We start from the raw sequence: 20,834 nt of genomic DNA on the forward strand, positions 1-20,834 counted from the left end.
GAGTAAGAATTTGGTCATCTTTCATTCAACAATTGCTACCTGCTTTTTTAACCAGTGTTTTCCAAGTATGAATGGCCTTCAAATTTAGACATACCCCTCCATATTTTGGTCAAATATACTAAAGAGATACATCTTATATGTAAACAAAATATATAATCCAATAAATTATGCCCACATTTACTAGTATTTCTAATCTCATTAGTTAGTGTTTCATTACTCATACAATCACTTTCTCAAGGGTTGGGATGGGAAAACATTTTTCCTATTTGCCTAAGAATTGTATCTTTCAAGGGAAATCATTTTCCCAGCTATTAAACTTCTAGTTCAATATACCATAATGGATTTGTCAGTAATTGCTTAAATTTATAAATTTGGTGCCTTATATAAGTTGGAATAATTTGTTTGTTAGGCAAATAAAAAAAAAATTATCATATCAGATCCAAAGTGAACCCAATCTATTAACAGCCCTAAATGCATGGAGAGGACATTGCAATAAACAAGAATGGAAACATCTTTAGGTGAAATTTTGGGATGATTTCCTCCTAAAAAATAGTGTACTAATAAATAGAATTGGGTAAAAAACTCATTCAATAAAGTTTCCTACACAAACACAGGCCTCATGAAGTGACAGTAATAGTTACATCTATCAGTACAAGTTAACCAAATACACTCTATAAAAGTTAAACTAATTAAAATATTGGTTTATTTATTACTTTATTTTTTTGCAAAATTAAGTGGCCAAAATGCCTTTTTAACGATACAGAAAATTGATATTGAAAATGTTGGAAGTAACGAATTCATTTATATTGCTTTTTAAGATATCTTTTATATCTTGTGATTGTTTCAAGGGTATCTTTCCCTTGTACATAAGGGCAGCTCACCCATCTCTAATGGGTGTGGTACTTTCGTACCACAGAACAGGGCCTCCTACAGCGGAACCATCAGAATGTGTTGGATATCAAGGATTTGAGTATCTTTCCCAACCATCCTTTTCTAGTTTCTCTGCCTTTCTCAAGACCTCGTCCTTCACATCTTCCTGATACTGGATTATTCTGTGAAAATATAAACAACAATGGAAACATATTTTACATACGTAATATTTTTGGTCCAAATAGGGCATAACGCGTTACTAGTTCAGTGTTATGAGTGACCAAGAAGGGTGAGAGAAATAGGGACTAACCTAGATTGTAAATCAGCATCCGATATCCCCAACATCCTGACTGCTAATAAACCTGCATTTGTTGCATTACTTATTGCAACAGTCGCTACGGGAACGCCTCTTGGCATCTGCATTATTAAAACAAAGACCAGTAAGTCGCTTTGGGCTTAAAATCTCAAATTGATGTTAAAAAAATTTATAGAAGGAAAATTTTCAAGGTCAATGGGCAGCCAAGGCTCAGTAAGTAAAGAGGAGAACAGGGGTGAACCAAGAGAAAAATCACAATAGATTAAACTGTAAAGTACATGGATTTAGATTAAATTATTTCACAATAAAGAAGAGAAAAGATGGATGGTAAGGCGTGCATTTGAAGAAGTAGAAGGGTTTTAATGTGGAAAAAAGAAAGGCTAAGAATATAATTTTCATGATTTGGTTGTTGTTAAGTGATTCCTTGATTTGGACTAAAGAAGCAATGTCACATGATCCTTACTAACAAATGCAATATTTTTTATCTTTTGCTAATTAATCCCAATTTTTTTTTTACAAATATTTATTGAAGTCCTGCTCCGTAATCTGGCCCAAACCCAAACAAAAAAAGCCAAGGTACTATTAATTATTTTCCGCAGATCGGTTTTCATAATTTTTTCCACAAACCAATTTCTAAATAAAGTAAGTTTCAAGGATAACTTCTAACAATATGTGCCCCAGAATTTAGTATTTAAAGAGGAAGATATTCTTAATTGAAAAACAAATAAAAAATAAAAAATAAAAATAAAATACCTGGGCTATAGATAAAAGGGAGTCAAGTCCATTGAGTGAAGAAGCACGTACTGGAACACCAATAACAGGCAAGGGAGTTGATGCGACCACCATACCTAAAACACACATGAAAGGTCATTGAAATGTATAACCACGCATATAAACATGTAAATAATCTTTAAAAAAAATTGAACTAGCCTGGCAAATGGGCTGTCCACCAGCACCAGCAATGATAACTTGAATGCCTCGCTTCAGAGCAGGAGAAGCGTAAGAATACATCAATTCTGGAGTCCGATGTGCTGAAACTATCCTCACCTGCAAAGTTTTGACATATAAAGGTCTGGTGTGAATGGTTATCAAATGTGTTTAACAACCAATGATTGAAAATCCAAACTGACGTATATAAATGGAAGTTCTACCTCATTAGGCACACCAAAGGTATCCAAAATCCTTGCAGCATCCCTCATGACTGGAAGATCTGAATCAGGACCCATTATAATCCCAACACGGGAAACGACTGCATCAAGCAAATGAATGGGGGGCATATGAAAAGTTAACAAAAAGTGAGTTGGAATGGCAAACAAACTATAAATGGAAAATATTAGCGTTAATTGTGTCCATTTTGGACAAAAACCGATGTAGAACAAAAAAAAAAGAGTAAACAAAGATGCTCAAGTCACAATGAAAAAAGAATTAATTAACTTGCAATCTGACCTTTCGATCTTTCTTTTTCTTCGCTCAGCATTGAATTCAATTTTGCTTCTACAATTCCCATAGAAGATCCAATAATTGTGATATGACCCATCTTTCGCTGTTTTCGCATATCTACAATATCATTACCAACAACTTAGCCTCACAAGCCAAAGATATAGCATAATTATGATCATGGGTGAAACTCAACATAATCTAACCTGGTTTATCGTACTGATGAACAGTAGCTCCAGGGATACTCAATGCCCTTCCAATCATTTGATGAGCTAAATAGAACCCTTGCTCCCCCTAGAAGCATATTATTTCCAATCAAATTTCACCAATTTGTTAATATTTTATCTTTTATAATTATAATGGTTTCAACACACATTTACTTTGTAGATGGAGCATTATTTATCCACAAGCACAGCTCTTATCTATGCTTTCTGATCTGACCAACGTAGTGTTCACTTGCGTCGCCAGTCGTAACTTGGGTAGATGAATTGGTTAGTCAAGTTTTATTCTTTTATTGCTGAAAAATAGAATTTCAATTTTTAACCCATCTTTGTTTTCCATATTTACATTTCTCATTTTTTTTTCTAAACCTAGTATTTTAAATATAAATGAACAAACTTCTAAAACAGAAAACCTACACAAAATATTTCACTTTTTTTCAAATTCCCAAAATGTTTGATTGAACAATCCATTATCAAGTCTATGTAAGATTATAGCCTCAAAGTTCATCCATGCATCAAAACTGGACACTTGTGAGCCAAACAAAAAGAAAGCTACCTCATCTTCACCCAGTAAATTGTACATGATAGCAGCCGGGGTTTTCATTGATGGATCACCAAGCAGAAGACCAACAACGGCTCGTAAATGCTGCTCAAATTGTGAAGTCATGCAACATTCAATTGTATGATGCCCACTGTTGTGAGGTCTAGGAGCTACTTCATTTAGCAAAATCTATGGAAATTAAATATTTAATAATTAAATTATTAAATTTTATAAACAAAATGTTGTATGATAGCAATATTCTAAAGATCATCATAAAGCCACAGACGCATCTTCAAACATATGATGCAGCAATGATATCCCTATTAGAAAACCAACCTGACCATCCCTTGTCAAAAATAACTCAACCGCGAAGACTCCAGCACCTTCTAATGAACTAACGGCTTTTTGTGCAACATCAGTAGCGAGATTCTTGATCTTCCATGACACATCGGCAGGCGCCTTTACAATGTGACAAATATTCTCTCTATAAAAAGAACAAAGATCAACAAAACAAGCGTATAGAATTCAAGGCTTTTAGAATTTCAAAAAACATGAAGCGACATATAACGCCACTGTATTGTTATGTTCAGACCAAATGAAGAGTTGAATCTGACATCTTACTTGTGAATAGTTTCAACAACAGGATAACATGAAATAGAATTGTCTCTTCCCCTTGCCACGATGACGGCCAGCTCCTAAATCACAAGATAGAGGGATCACTTCAGTCTCACAGATCTAAATTTCACACTTGGCGATAAGTAAATCAAACTGCAATAAAAGAAATCAGAACCCCTTTAACACAAGAATTTTATATGAACAATGTGACATCTTTTACCGAAATCTTGCAGTTTTATACCTCACAATTGATTATTTCCCATAAGAAAACAAAGATGGGGAACATTCTCCCTGATGGAAAGGAAAACAGAGTAATATACAAGCAGGGAAGAGAACACAGTTAACTAGAAACACAATTATTTATGCACCCAAAACTATATAGATCCGAGCCAAATAATATTTCATCTGTAAGATAAAGAGTTATTTCTTTAACATATAAGTTGCCAAATAATGTGCAATCCAATTTACCCAATAAAACAATATCATATAGCACACCTTGACAACAATAACAAGATAGGGATACTCAGTACAGCAGAATTTTACAAGAAAATGCAGGTCTTGAATAAAGATATGATGGTGATTAAATTCTATACCAAATATTGGCACCAACCTTTATGAATGGTGCCCACTTCTCCACATACAAGCCTCGATTATATCCTCCAAGTGCTGCAAACAAAAATGACAACCCAGAGAAAAGAAGGAACATATAAATCCTAAATTAAATTCAAAGTAGCAATCAAAGTAAAATATAAACCCATAATTAAATCCAAAGTGGCAATCAACAACTTGAACCCTTGATGTCCCATATTTGAAGTGCAACAAAGAACATATCATAGAATAACTAAGTTTTATAAAATCATTTGATCGACTAGGAAGGCAAATGAGGAAGACAGATAAGCTAGACAAAGAACCTGATCATAACTGGTAGGTTCTTGAGAAAATCCTGGAAGCAAAAACGGGTTTAGAGAAGAGCTCATGGGAGGAAATTCAGAACTCAGATGATGAACATCCAAAGCCTGCAAGCCTCTCACCAATACCATCACCAAAGATTGAGCTGGGCAAAAGGGAAGCTAGCTCTATTCCGGTATGGATCAAGCTCTTCAATCTTCCAAATCAGTTTTGGACTGTTGAAGGCTGAGTCACATAACATGTGGAGTTGGAAAGCCTTTATACATGGATAATGCAGCAGAAGAGCTGCTCAGACTGAAATATGCTAGAGTTTGTGTGGAAGTCAAAGCTAATGAGGAGCTCCCTAAGACTAATTCAGTGGATATGGGAGATGGGGACTGGGCAGAGGTGCTTGTTGAGTATGCCTGGATGCCTTGAAAAATGCAAAAATTGTGAGGTATTTGGGCATCAAGAAAGTAGTTTCCCCAAGGGAGAGAGGAGAAGACTTTGGGATGACATTTGTAAGATCTCAGGCTTAATAGGAGAACCATGGATCATCATGGGAGACCTCAAAATCATCCTTGATCATGGAGAAAAATTAGGGGTAGAAGACCTTCCAGCCAAATTAAGGACGCTAAGGACAGTTTCAACCAGGCTTGTCTCTCTGACCTGAAAGCAATAGGTTGCAGATTCACTCGGTCTAACAAGCAAGAAAGAAGAACCATAGTGTCCCAGCTTGACAGGGTCCTTGTCAACCCCGAATGGGCAAGCCATTTTAATATTTCAGGGGTGGATTTCCAGCCAAGTGGAATTTCAGATCACAGTCCTCTGGTTGTAGATATTTAGCCTCAAAGAATCCCTCTCAGAAAATCCTTCAAATTCTTTAATTTCTGAGCTGAAGACAAGGATTTCATGGTTTTGGTGCATAAGCCTGGGATATTCCAGCTAGGGAGAATCCCATGTTTAGAGTTATAATGAAGCTAAAAACAACTAAAGCAACTCCTCAAGAGCTGGAGCAAACCAAAGTTTAGCCAGGATAAAGAGTTCGCTCTCAATGTAAAGGCCAATCTTGAAGCCACTCAAAGAGCCCTCCCAGAGCAACACTCTTAACCAAGATCTGGTAGCCTAGAAATGTATACTGCAATGTTTTTTACAAATGCATCTCCAAGGTTCTGGCCAACAGAATCAATATTGTCCTCGACCCTCTAATTAGTCTCAACCAATCTACCTTCATTGTTGGGCGAAGCATTGCTGAAAACATTCTCCTCACTCACAAGTTAATCAGGAATTTCCGTACAGATAAAAAGCACCCAAGATGTATTGCTAAAGTAGACCTAAGGAAAGCCTACGATTTAGTCAAGCGAAGTGCCATCCTTCATGCTCTAAAAAAGCTCAGATTTCCTGAGAAGTTCGTCAGCTGGGTTCAGATGTGCATTTGCTCCCTATGTATTTTGTGGTTATAAATGGTTCTCTGAAGGGCTACTTTGAAAGAGAAAAAAAAGTGTTGAGATAGAGTGACCCATCTCACCTTAATCTAGCGTTGTTGCTGCTACCAAAAATCTAGCGTGGAGTGCTTTCATATATTGTATAGAGAGAAAGCTGTAACCATATTTTCCAACACATGTACAACCCACCACAACAAGTCCTAAGATAGATTGTAAATGATGTCAGGGACAATCAAATTTAGCAGCCTCAAGGTTGAAGATTCAGCAGCTGATAGGCACTTTGTGGAATCTTGGGAGCTTGAAGTAATAAATGGTTTCACAAGAACTTCCAACTAGTCAGATGGTCTCCTCCCCATTCAGTCAATTTTTCCCTTAACACTGATGGATCTTTAAGCGGTGTGTGTGGAGGTGAGGGTGAAATCATCAGAAATAGTTTGGCGGATCCCATCTTTCCCAGGGATGGGTGCTTCAATGTTTCAAGCTCCATGTCATGAGTGACTCACAGGCTGCCATAATGTGTATAACGAGAGCTACTCCAGCCCTTGGAAGGCCAGGAGATTGGTTGTCAGGGAGGATGCCCTGGGCCATGCATACATTAGAATGTAGTTATGTTTTGTATCTGGTTGGGGTCTACCTTAACCCCAGATTACCATTAATTAAAAAAAAAATCATAATTGGGGAAAAGGCATTTGGCACCGATACGAGTCATGAGAATGGAAAGAACTATAAAAATGAACTTCTCAGTATTTTTTACGTCAATGGTTAGACAACTTTTTAGCATGTATGATGGTCTGGAAACATGTTATCATATCCATGTATAAATATTCAAAGCGTGTTGTTATGCTCAAAAGAGACGTTTAAAAATTAAAATTAAAATAAATGTCCAATGTATGAAATACATTTATTTTATTTTTTAGAATTTTAATATTTTTTTTCGAAATTGTTAAATTTTCCCCTTGCCAACTTATTGTCGAACCCCCTATGATCTTGGTAATTATGCACTAAACATTAATATAAAGGCAGCATACCTATGTGAACAGATCTCCGATCATAATTTTCCAAGACAAGATTAGAATGTTAAAAAATAATAAGAAAATGCTCCAGTCAAGGTATCAATACAATTCAATGTAAAACTGGATAGATACAAAGAGTAATTTGTACTCGATATATAAATTTCTTTTTTTTGTTTTTGCCAAGTAAAGATCTTATTAATTAGCAAAAAGAGGGGGGTGATATAGATGACCACCCCAAAGAGTACAAAAGAGATACAATTGATGTTGGTTAAAACTCAACTTGATAATAGTAATACCGAAGGACATACAAAACAACTAGTTGGCATGCCATGGACATACCTACTATGGATGAAGAAAGCTCTTCTTCATTGTGGAACTTGATAATAGTAAATACCAAAGGATATGCAAAACAAGTAGTTGGCATGCTGTGGACATACCTGCTACGGACGAAGAAAGCTCTTCTTCATTGTGGGTAACAGCATTTCCACGCCCATCATATGCCAGCCTTTTACTCTTAATCATAAGAGGATAACCAAATAAGTCCCCTGCCCTCCTTGCGCTTTCGAGATCATCTATCTTCCTTAACCAGAATTCAAGAAATCAAAACACAGGAATAGCCTCAATCATGTTGTGTTTAAGGTAATGTGAGAGTGTTAACTAACCTGCATAAAATCAGGCAATGGAATGGCATGCCAAGAAAAATGAACTTTTTGAAGATATTTGTCCTGCAATGAGGAGAAAAGAAGATGTAACTCAATAGGTAAATTTGAGCATTAAATTAAGTGTTGTGTTTGAATTTGAAATTTGAAGAGACCTATAAACCCTTGGAATGCCAGATAACCACTTTAAAAAACTGGTAAAAATATTTTTTGTTAATTGAAAATTATGACAATATCATGTCCTAAGTCACTCATATTCAATGGAACTTTAAAGACGGAAAACATAAAGTAGATGAGCATAAGGCTATAGTGAGAAAAAAAAACAATTGAAGATGACTGTATGATAGTGAATCACTCATTTTTGGACAAATTTCATAGATTAAAAGGAAGCTCATCATATAGCCAAAGTTGAGTTTGGTTTCTTATGCAACCGCACGACCAAAATAGCATACCAAGAAAGTCACTCTCTGAGATTCTTTTTTAAAGCTGAAAAAAAGAAAATCTTTTTTATAGGTAAAAAATGAAAATCTTTTTCAAAGCAATACAAATAAATATAATATTAAAAGTAACACAAATTCAGAAGTATTAAAAAGGATGGACAAACATGGCTGCAAGCTATGAAAAATTGTGATGGGATGCAGACAAAAGGTGCCTGACATGTTAACTTTGAGAACCCAAAATGCCAACACTTATATACAAATGTACTATAAGAAAATAATTTCACTATACTTAACTTAGAATTTTTTTATAATTTAAAATAAGGAAAGAAACACATGAGAAGTTAAAGAAAACATTTCTTTCAATGAAAGTAAATTTCATATCAAAACAAAGAATTTCCAATACCAAAGCATGGTCGTATTTAACAACTTAATACATAAGTGTGATGGAGATGGAAACACCAATACTCATTCCTAAGTCATTTTAATAGAAAATCACTAAAATAGAGAGGTATACTATCAGATGTGATAGGATGTGCATTGGGGTGCATAAACACACATAAGTGTGTTAATAGACATGCAACGTGACCAAAATTATAAAAATGACATTGTCAATATTACATGAGCTGATTGGCTACAAAAGACATAAGGAAAGACATCTTCTTATCTTTCGTTTTCTTGTCTTCGTCATTTTTGTTTTTTGTTTTTTATGCAACAGGGTGTCCCCACGCCCTTTGGAAGTGGGACTAATCCTTGCGATATGCCCTGCCACAACAAACAAGCATATCGGGTAAAGTCGGTGGGGAAACTCGATCTCACAACCCTAGGGAGACATCTTCTTGCCTCATATAAGGGAAAAATGACTTTGTGGAATGTGCTCATCAGTGAAAAGGTGGTTAAATACAAGACACGCACTCATCTTCTAGTCATTGGACAAGGAAAAAAGTGCTTTATGTGGAATGTGCTCATCCATGAAAAAGTGTGTGCGGAGGAGCGCACACAGGCTCATGTTAGCGAAATTTCAAAACTTTCGTGGGTATTCTTCTTCAACAACCCTTGTACCACAACAAGACAAATAGTAGATAAGATTGGAGCTAAACCACAACAATCCACATTAGTAGAAAAGAAGAACGAAAAGTCCAAGCAGAAACATGAGCACCTATACCACCTTTCTACTTGGTGGTACCAAAACTAACTAGTGTTACAAAACTCGATGAGTCAATTCAAGAACCAAGCTACTTAACTAACAATATTCCTAATCGGATCACCAAATAACTTACTTTCTTCACATTGGTTGATTGAAGAACTAGGTCAAGTTACTTGGAAAAATCAACAAAGTTAATTCCAGTAAAAATTGGTCCAGAATAGCAGTTTTCCTATGTTTTTTTTTTACAAGTATAAATTTATTAAGATGAGAGGAAAACAGCTACAACAACGACGGTCAAGATGACCAGCCAAAAAGAAAGAAAACACTAATGACTAAAGGAAGTTGTTCGAGGAGGATCAAGATTTTAGGGCCTATCCCAGATCTTTTAGATTTGGGTACAATTTCAGTTCAGCAGAAAGAATGGCTAGAAAGGAAAATTGAGGTGGAGGAAGTCACTAATGCACTAGCATTGCTGAGCGGGGTAAAGGCTCCTGTCCCTGATGGGATTGGCTATGTATCATCATCATTACCAAGACTTTTCCTAAAAGATTGAGATTGGCTGAACAAATCTCGTGCTCCCATTCAATTATGTTTAGTTCATGACTTATGTCAATTTAAGAGTGTTTGTAACCGCTCCCCACTACCTCAATATCTCTTTTGGTCTTACCTCACTTTAGAACCTTCAACTTGCACACTCATTATAATAGGAGTTGTTATCAATCTTCGGTACATATGACTAAACCATCTCAATCAACTTTCCCTTAGATTATCACCCATCAAGGCTACTCCACATTTTCACAAATGCTTTAGTTTCTAATTTTATCTTTCCATTCATCTAACTCGACACCATCATCTCTGTTACATTCAATCATGAACATGTTTCTTGAATCTTGACTACCCAAATTTCAGCTCCAAGAAAATATGGCCATCTTATAAAATTGTCTTTTGACATTGTCTAACTTCAAAGAATATTTTTTTATAGTTATGATTTCCTTAAGCAACCAACAAAAGGCAACCTCACCATCTTCGAAGAGACCAATAAGGGAAGGGGTCTCAGAATGGCATTTCAAAATACATTCTCTAAAGTATCATAATATGATTGGTTAATAATTTCAAAATTAATTCAGTAAAAATCACAGATGACCATGGTAGCATCTATGATTCTTAATTATGAAGAAGACATAATCCATCCACAATGCTTGCTTAACTATGAAAAGCATTACATGTAAACTCAATAGGAAGCAAGACTGCAAGACATACTTGGATTATTCGAATAGTAGAAGCTTTAGGTTGGCAATCCACACCTTGTTTCTCAAGCTTCTCCAGTGTGGTAACATCAACATGTTCAATTTCAACAGTCAACACTCCGCATCTAACTACCAAGGAGAACATCAGCTTCTGAACAATAAAAATAAATATATAAAAATATAAAAATACAATAATTAGATGTGAATAAAAAATAGATGACATTATTCACATTAATGTCCAGCAAGAGACAACCTCTTCGCAAATTCCTCAACAGTAGCACTGTCATCAAAGCGGCCAACTACATGATGATAGGACAGGGCACTTGCTGGGCAATTCTCAAGTGGATCTAAAACTATTACTTTAATGGCCATTTGGGAAGCTGCCTGGCATAGCATTCGGCCCAGTTGGCCTCCTCCCAAGACACCCACGATGGTTTCAGATAATCCATGGACCGACAGCACATCCGTACTACACATAAATAAAAACAACAGAAAAGCGTGTTAATTCTGAAAAAAAGAAGAAAGGAACAAACATAGTTATTCTTGGTAACATTAGCATCCAAGAAAAGAAACTCATACAAGATGAAAAACAGCCAATACTTGTGTACAAAGAGGAAGCAAGGATGTAGGGATTCACTCTCCAAAAAAAAAAGGATGTAGGGATTCTTTTTTTTTTTAATGAAAAGTGTAATATATTGATAAAGGAAAACAAATACAGGAGAACACAAATACAAGGAGGCCGAGGAGGCCTCACAAAGAACAAGAAGGAAAATAAAACAACACTAATTACAAAGGTTGTTCCATCTAAAGACAAAATCATCAAAAGAGAATCCTGCAAACTCTTTATACTGTTTTGACCAAAGGTACAAATAGCCCAAAATCTCCAAAAAGCCTGCATGCGAGCTTCTAGTCCCTGTTGTTTCTCTCGTTCCAAACCCCCCAAGCAATAGCCGAGGGAAACATAGTCCACAGAAGTCTTTTTTTGGAATTAAAGTTATTACTAGCCCATTCAACTAACAGGGAGGAAAACTTACAAGGAAGGACCCAATAGATGCGAAACTGACCAAGAAAATAAGACCAAATAATAGAAGAGAAAGAGCAGTGAATTAGAATATGATCCACAGACTCCTCATCCCTCAAACAAAGTGGACAACAATTAGGGGCGATCCAACCCCGAACAATCAGATTATCCAACGTGAGTATCCTACCAAGGGAAGCCAGCCAAACAAAGAAGGAGACTTTAGAAGGAATAGACTTACACCAAACGATGGACCCAAAAAGGGATCGCTCCGCACGAGGGTTAAGACTCTCATAGAAGGATCTGACAGAAAATCTCGAATCCTTCGCCCTCTTCCATTCCCACTTATCCTGTTCTCCCTTATTGAGATGAACCGTGTGCAGGAGATCAAGGAAAGATATCAAGTTGTTTAGCTCCCAATCATTAAAATTTCTCCTGAACCCCAAATCCCACGTGGGACTAGACTCATTGCGTATTAGACACTGCTGGATAGAGCAATTCTTCTTAATAGAATAAGCATACAATGACGGGAATTGAATAGCCAGAGAGGATGTACCACACCACCAATCCTCCCAAAATCTAACTCTGTCCCTCGTCCCCACTTTAAACCTAATACCACTCTCAAAGTCCTCGCTCAGCTTAAGAACGCCTTTCCAAATGCTACACCCGTAAGAACCTTTCGCCTCGCCACTATACCAACCTAGCTTCCTCTCCCCGTATTTAGCCTTAATGATCTTTCTCCAAAGTCTCCCCCTCTCCTCCCCAAATCTCCACAATCATTTTCCTAAAAGCGCTCAGTTTGCTAATCTAAGCCCCCTAATTCCCAGCCCCCCATTCTTCTTGGGCATGCAAAATACTTTCCACTTGACCAAGTGATACTTCCTCCCACTTCTCTTATCGTTCCATAAAAAGTTCCTCATGAGCCTTTCCAATCTAGTCTCTACTGACCTTGGAATCGTGAACAACTAGAGAAAATAAACCGGGATACTCGACAATGTGCTTTTAATAAAAGTTACTTTCCCTCCCTTCGACAGATACTTGGACTTCCACATGCTCAACCTTTTCTCCACTCTCTCAATCACACCCTCCCAAATTTTGGTACTGTTATAGGGAGCTCCCAATGGTAAACCCAAATATGACGTTGGTAATATATCATGCCCACACCCCAAAATTGCAGCCATCACCTGAATATCATTCACCTCTCCAACTCCGAAAAGTTTGCTTTTATTCAAGTTGATATGTAAACCTGACATAGCCTCAAAGCAACATAATAAAACTCGAAGAACCCTCACCTGATCCCTCGAATGCTCCAGGAAAACCAATGTGTCATCCGCAAACTGCAGATGTGAGATCAATGGTCCATCCTTCACCTTAAACCCTGTCAGCTTATCCAACTCGACCGCTCTACTAAACAATTTGCCCAGAGCTTTTGCTACAATAAGAAACAAGAAAGGGGATAGAGGATCCCCTTGTCTCAACCCTCTCGAAGCCCTAAGGATGTAGGGATTCTTATAAATATGCGATGAGAACATACATGAACAAAATCAATCAAACCACACAATTAATATTGAACGTCCCAATCAATTAAAGAGGCTTAGAATCACAGAGAATTCTTCCACAATACATAAGAATTTTTTTATCCTTTTATCTCAACTGGCCCTGCTATTTTGCATCCACTATAACATATGTGGTGGCTTTGCTCATACATATATAATTTCTAGGAAATTTAAGATCGCCTGTTATGAGATTGTTATTTTTTGGATACATAAGGCAATATTAATACATCAAAAGAAAGAGGACCACCAAATACAAGAGGAAAACAGAAAAACTATCTAATCTACATACAACCTGTCCCCCACCTAAAAACAAAAATCCTCAAAAAATAAGCCCTTGAACTCCAAAATAACTTACACAACCAATAAAATTGACATCGATTCTGGAGTAACATTAAAATTGACATCAATTCTCACATTCCTGATGTGGAGGTGCATACATAGGCATAGCCATGGATGTTTTCACTCGTATCTTGATGAAAAGCATCTATGGTTCAGTACATACATCCAAGTCAGCAATTTGAGAATCAATGTCAATTTTAATGTTACATCAGCATTTTCCTAGAAAAAACCCACCCATAACAGAAATAATAACGTCTTGAACCGAAAGCCCTTCACCTTCAAAAACCTACTATTCCTTTCTTTCCAAATGCCCCAACAAACAGCCAAAGGGGTTGGTTATCAAAGAATCCTATGTTTAGAGCTAAAACCATTGGTCTTCCAACTAGAAAAGGAATAATTGTAGCAAAAATTCTCTAAATCTTTTAGTGTTCTCTAATATATAATCCCTAATAGGCACCAATCCAAGCAAAAAAGTAAAAAAAAAAAAAATGAATATGAAACTAACTGATAACAATCTCAATAATAACCACATTTTATTATAAACTTATCATATATGAAGAATTCAAATAATGAGTAATTGTAACAAAAATTCAAATAGTGAATAAATGTAGCAAAAATTCTCTAAATATTTTAATGTAATATATAACCCCTAACAGGCACCAATCCAAGCAAAACAAAAAAGAAAGAAAAACAGCAACAAAATTGAACATGAAACTAATTGAAACCAATCTAAATAATACCCACATTTAATTACGAACTTCAAGTTATTATCATATACGAAAAATTCAAATAATGAATAATTCTAGCAAAAATTCTCTAAATCTTCTAGTGTTCTCTAATATATAACCCCCAATAGGCATCAATTCAAGCAAAACAAAAGCAAAAAAATTTGAGCAAAAAATTAATTGAATCTGAATAATACCCACATTTAATTATAAACTTAAACTTATTATCATATATGAAGAATTCAAAATAATGAAATCTGTACCTGATTGAACTAACATGAACTTCTTCACTAGATGCTTGGCAAATAGATATTTGATTCCTCTTCTGCTGAAGATGAGAAGAAGAACCAATCTCAATCTACCCTCTTTTGATCGGTTCCATTAGAAAAGCAAACTCCTGTCTTCTTACAGAGATAAACTGAGTTCTGATATCTGAACCAAACACATAATCATGCCCATTACCGCAGAATGCAAGAGAAGGGTATCGAAGAAGCATTCTGCAACTTAAACCCTAAAAAGAACTACTTCTGATGATTCTGCAAAATTTAACAAATAAAAATACGAATTCAAATCGCAGACTCAGAGAGAGAGAGAGAAGGCGGGAGACCTTTCCTTTCAGATAAAGAGAAAGAGACAAATATGCGACAGAGTAGGGCTGTTAAAAGTAGAAGATGCAAACTTTGAGAAAAACTTAACATATACCCACCTTGTCCCTTGAGGTGACCTTGAGAGTTGAATGTTCTGGTTGATGATAAATTGTTGGAGATAGTAGAGATTGTTAGTTGAGAATGAAGAAATAAGGGGAGTTCTTGAGTAGAAGATTGGGTTAAAAAGTTAATAGAAAATTTGGATAACGTTTAGGGTAAAGAAATAGGGCTTGAAAACATGAATTGTTCATAGAAAATTGGACTATTTATAGAGTTTTTGGATAACTTTTGGAGATAAAGTGGTTTAATCCTAAAAATAAAGAGAATGGACATGAGGTTTAGGTTATTTTTTTGGATTTTTCATTTGTATGAGGGTAAATGTAAAATTTGTGAAGAAACCAAAAAAAATATTATTTGATATTTGGTAAATAGAGATGAAAGAACAAAAAAATAATTTTTAGAGGGTGACTAGGGGAGTGGCATGTGTAAAAGTGAAATAGTAGGTAAAAAGTAAACGTTGGTTCATTTATAAATAACTCATAAAACAATGGTCGATATAAATTTTTGAAATGGTATCAACTTTATGAATTTTTTATCAAAGATTAAAAAACCTTTTTTGTTTGACCACACCTTTTGAAAAGGGTATTCTTGAATTTTCACAAGGGGGAGTTGACTTTCTAATTAGATTGGAGCATTGGTTGTTGATGGCTTGTGGGAGATCAACATGTGTTATCCTTTGAGATGTTGTGAGAAAATGGACTTAGATTGGGCTTGGTATTAGGTTTTGGGTTAAAAGATGGACTTAGGTTATGGATAATGGGTATTAAGGCTATGAATTTGGTTTTAGACTTTGATTAGGGTATGGATTTGGATTAGGGTAATGGGTATTAAGGTTATGGATTTGGTTTTGGACTTTGATTAGGGTATGGATGATGGGTCGATGAATGGAGAATAAATATGAGTTAGGGACAAGGTTCGGGCATATAAGACTATATGACATGATGCATGCATGCATGAATGCACGAAAAAAATGCCAAATGACAATGTGGGCCCGTTAGAGGGCTTAAACTCTAAATTGAAATCAACTCGAGAAAGTTCTGGATTTTCAAAGGGATTCGTGCAAATTGGGGTGTCTACACAACCTTGTTAGTTTCCTTAAAAATATGCAAAAACCTAACTTCTTGGAAGCTAGACGAAACCTTTTTGATAAGAAAAACAAGGTGAAGAACGTGTCACGGGATGAACCATTTTCCCTTCAAGAAATTGACAACGAGGATCAAGTCAGACTTGACCTAAATTCTAAAATAACCTCTTGAGCGAGCAAGCCATAGCCCATGAATTATACCTTGTAACTCGTGATGGATAACAAATTTCAGGTCCTCACACCCAGCCAAAACTGCCAGAACAACTCCTTGATGATCTCTAATAACAACCTCAAACCCTTCTTTAGTGGACAAATAGGCACCATCTGTGTTAAGAGCACAAGCACCATTATCGAGCTTCAACTAAGAGTAGTAAGATCTCTGACTCACAAGCTCGCAATTTGCCAGCATAGGATAATAATCTACCCTTCCAAGAGTTGATTCTTTGAGTCATCTTCTCCACTAGAGGAAGGCATTCTTTAGAAGAGAGTTTTGAAGAAAGGAGCGGAAGCCCCAAGTACTTAATTGGCAACTTGCTTTTCCGAACCCCTAGAATAGAAACACAGTCATCAACCAAACCTTTGTCGTTACTAGCCATGAAAACAACACTCTTATCGAGATTAACTTTTAGCCCAATAAGTTGATGAACTCCTCAAGAACCCTCTTAATACCCAAAACACTCTTATAGTTACCTTTGGAAAATATGGTGTTTGTCTACAAAGTACATGTGGGTGAGCCCTTGATTCTTGCATCTGGGGTGAAAATCAAACTGTGGAAAAAGATATAATCCAAAATTTTGAAACTCCACTTCTCAAATAGTGTAGAAACACACTAGCCCAAGACTCATAACCAAGAAGAAGAACAACAATTAAAATGATGAAAAGAAAAATACTAATTTAATTCAAAAAGAAACTTTACTAGTTGGAAATGAGCCCTCCACTTATTCAAGATATGGAATTTGGAGTGTTGATGATATCTTAGTTACTTTCTCTCTTCTTAATGGTTATTTCAAGGATTTGGCTGTGAATGAGACTCTTTACATGTATATATAGGTGACGGAGGAAATTTCTAGCATGTTAGAATGCTTGTTCAAGAAGTTTCAAGAGGGTTCAAGATGGAAAACGAAATTGTATTGGGACATAAGTTTGGTTGCATGGGAAAATGGAGATAATTGATGATAATAGAGTTCATCAATGAAGATGGAAAACAAAATTGTATTGGGACATAAGTTTGGTTGCATGGGAAAATGGAGATAATTGATGATAATAGAGTTCATCAATGAAGGTGGAGATTTTAGAAGAGTACATGGGAGAAGCAATAATGGTTACATGGGAAATGCAGAGGTGATGAGGTAGAGAAGAGATAGAAAGTGACATGTATCAACCACACATGTGAAGTAAGGCCTATACAAAATTATATAAATACCCTCACTACAACCCTTAAAATAAAATAAGACTTCTAGAAAATTAACTTTAAAATTTAACAAAAACTGCTTATGATTCACTTTCTCCTAAAATAAAAGGTTGAGAGCCTCCACGACCGGCACAAAGAGGTAGGGAAACATGGGGTCCCCTTGTCTTAACCCTGTCTTCCCTTCAAATCAACCAACGAAAGAGCCATTAAGGGAAATGGTGTAGGTGACACTCGAAATGTACTTGATGGTCCAATCTATGAATTTTTGGGGGAATTTGAAGGCCACAAGACTTGCTTCAATAGCATCCCACTCCACAGTGTCGTAGGCTTTTCTCAAGTCAACTTTAACAACACCTATAAGGTTGGTGTTCTTCCTGTGGTAATTCCTAACAAGCTCATGAACAAGGAGAATATTGTCTGCAATACTTCGACCTTTGATGAATGCAAATTGGTTCAGACCCCCCAACTTATGAGTTACCTGTCTAATTCTGTTAGTCATAACTTAGAAATAATCTTATAAATCATGTTACAACAAAAAATAAGTCTAAAGTCATTAAGAGAAGGAGGCATGTCCACCTTGGGTACTAACAAAATAGTTGTCGCATTTGACTCCTTAAGGAGGTTACCACTTTTGAAGAAGTATTTGACAACACTAAGCTAGTCATGTTTGATAATCACCTAAGCCTTCTAAAAAAAGCTAGTCATGTCTGGGCCAAGCACCTTGAAGGGATCCATACTAAAAAGAGCAAGTCTAATTTCCTCATCTTGGACCTCAGCAATAGAAGATCCTTATCATCTTTATGGAGCTGATTCGAGTGATTAATACTAATCCAATACCTCTTTGTCTCAAGTTGCCCAACAGTTCCCATATAGTCCTTGAAGTGGCTAACCACCTTTTCTGCCACATCCTCTTCTGTGGTGAGCACATTGCCATCCCTGCCTACCAAGGTGGTGATCCTGTTCCTAGCCCTCCTTGCTTTAATCGAGTGATGGAAGAAGGCGTTGTTTTTGTCACCCAGCTTTAGTTTTATTTATTGCAAAAGTTGAAGGCAAGATTGAAATTGATGGATTGAGGGATTTGAAGGTTGAAGTAGAGAGCGATTAATTTTGAGAAAAAAATAAAGTTTGTTTTGCTAAAATTGAGGTTCACTTGAAAAAGTTGTAAAGAGAAAGTAACACAAATGATATTAAAACATATTCAATGAAAAGAGAAAGTCAAAAATAACATTTATGGGAAAAGGGGATAAAATGGGTATTTAAAAATATAAATAATGATTGAGATAGACCCTCAAAAATTTCTCCTGATGTCTATATTTGGGAATGTGAGCAATGATTTAGAGGGGGTTTCTTTAAAATAGAGACCAATTGGAGTTAGGTTTGAACATCTCTATCTCTAAATTTAGAGTTTTAGAGACCAATTGTAGTTTCTCTAAGAGATTAAAGAGTTAGATGACTCCTCTTTTCTTTTAGCATACATACCACACAACACTTTTTCAAGCATACTAACCCATGAAAGCTTGATTACAGCTTGGTGGATCTATAGAAGTTGAAGAGCTTAGAAATGACTAATTTTAGGATAAACAAAGAAGTATTTTTAGTTACAGGTTGAAGATGAGCATAATTAGGTTATTTTTTTGTTAGTGTAGAAAAGAAGAACAAGGTCAAAGTACCTTAAGTTTGAAAATATAGGGGCATCTCAAGTGTGGAGGGGTGTCCAAATCAACTAAAATATTGGGGGGCATGTCATCAATTTGAGCACATAGGGGTATCTCAAATACCCATAAAAAATTGAGGGGGTATGTCATTCATTTGAAAGCAAAAGGGTGTCTCAAATATTCATCGAAAAATTGAGGGGGTTAACAAGGTCAAAACGGGTAAGTCATCTATTAGAAAATACAAGTGGTATCTTTTTTTTTTATAATTGGGTATCCTTGTAGATAATAGATCGGGCTAGTATCTAGGCTTTGCCCATTCCTTAGACCATGGTCTTGTCTAAGAACTAGTCCCGGGGCATGTGCACCACCCGCACATCACACACACACCAAGTAAGTGAGGGTGCACCCTTGTGGGTGGCCCCTGAGGAATTAATGCTTATACTAGGTATCGAACTCACAATCTACGGCCATTAACCGCTTATTGGTCCGAAATTGCCATTGAGGCAATCCCTTGAGGTTAATATTGGTGTTAAATATAAAATAAAATAAAAAATCATAGGAAATTCCAATAAATCAAAAAAATTTGAGTGGGGGTGGGGGCAAACTCAAAATATATCAAAATTACCAAGTACGTCATGTAATTTAAAAAAGAAAAAAAATTATTGTGAGGACAAGTGTTGTGAGGACAAGTGTCCCCTTTGCCCCAACTTTAATTGTGCCCATGACCAGGGAGCATGCCAGACATTCATGTGAGTTACATAGTTTTTAGGTGGCACACAAAATAGACAAAAATAGATGTTTACTTGTTTCTTTGAAGTACGAAAGTCAAGACTTGTAAAGTTTTATTTTGAGAATATTTTTGCTCCTACTAATGAAAGTCAATACATGATTTCACAGAATCCCAATCAACAAAATCGGATAAACTACGCAATATTTCATAAAAAAATCGAGAGAATTTTGAAAAATATAACAATGATGATTTTAGGTTTCTTACCAACATCCATCATCTTCATCCTCCATAAAATCCCTATCTTGTGGTTGAGATTTAAATATTGAAGAAAATAAAAATTTGAGGGTGAATGATAGATTTTTTTAAAAACATATTTCAAGATTAATTAATAAATAACTGATTAATTCTCCAATTCATGGATTTATTCGTCTAGTCCCTCACTTGGAGAAATTTTGTACTCTGCTTGTAATTAGATTAGAAACATGAAGTCTTAATAGTGACCAATCAGGGGAAAACTGTAGTATGTCATCCTTAAGTGTAGACCAGCAATTATCCTTGAGATTTACAAACACAACAAGATGGAAATCAAACGGCTATGCCCTCTTTGGGAAAAAAATGTTATAGTTCCGGTACTACTGATATATAAATGTCATCGTAAAAGATATTACTAATCAAAACGAGAATAAGTTGGACCAATTATTTCTAGAGTCATGCTGGAGTGACCTCAAGCTGGAACCTCATAAGTTCCTATCCACTTTCACGTCTAGAAGTGC

General features: G+C 36.0%; 1 protein-coding gene across 1 annotated transcript; it reads right to left on the reverse strand.

Moving 5' to 3' along the window:
* Positions 1-656: 656 nt before the first annotated feature.
* On the reverse strand, positions 657-18,175 carry LOC147386102 (phosphoribosylaminoimidazole carboxylase, chloroplastic-like). Its single transcript, XM_086423280.1, is given in 20 exon segments — positions 657-1,052; positions 1,181-1,287; positions 1,940-2,034; positions 2,117-2,131; positions 2,134-2,233; positions 2,338-2,435; positions 2,633-2,743; positions 2,830-2,917; positions 3,401-3,574; positions 3,722-3,869; positions 4,007-4,080; positions 4,611-4,666; positions 7,784-7,922; positions 8,009-8,071; positions 10,850-10,961; positions 11,090-11,305; positions 12,098-12,622; positions 12,893-13,286; positions 16,467-16,589; positions 17,869-18,175. Coding segments are annotated over 20 exon segments (3,039 nt in total). The 3' UTR covers positions 657-958.
* Positions 18,176-20,834: the final 2,659 nt, after the last annotated feature.

Source organism: Akebia trifoliata, chromosome 14 (genome assembly GCF_017979445.1).
Source record: "Akebia trifoliata isolate Shusen 1 chromosome 14, ASM1797944v1, whole genome shotgun sequence".
NCBI classification, from domain to species: domain Eukaryota; kingdom Viridiplantae; phylum Streptophyta; class Magnoliopsida; order Ranunculales; family Lardizabalaceae; genus Akebia; species Akebia trifoliata.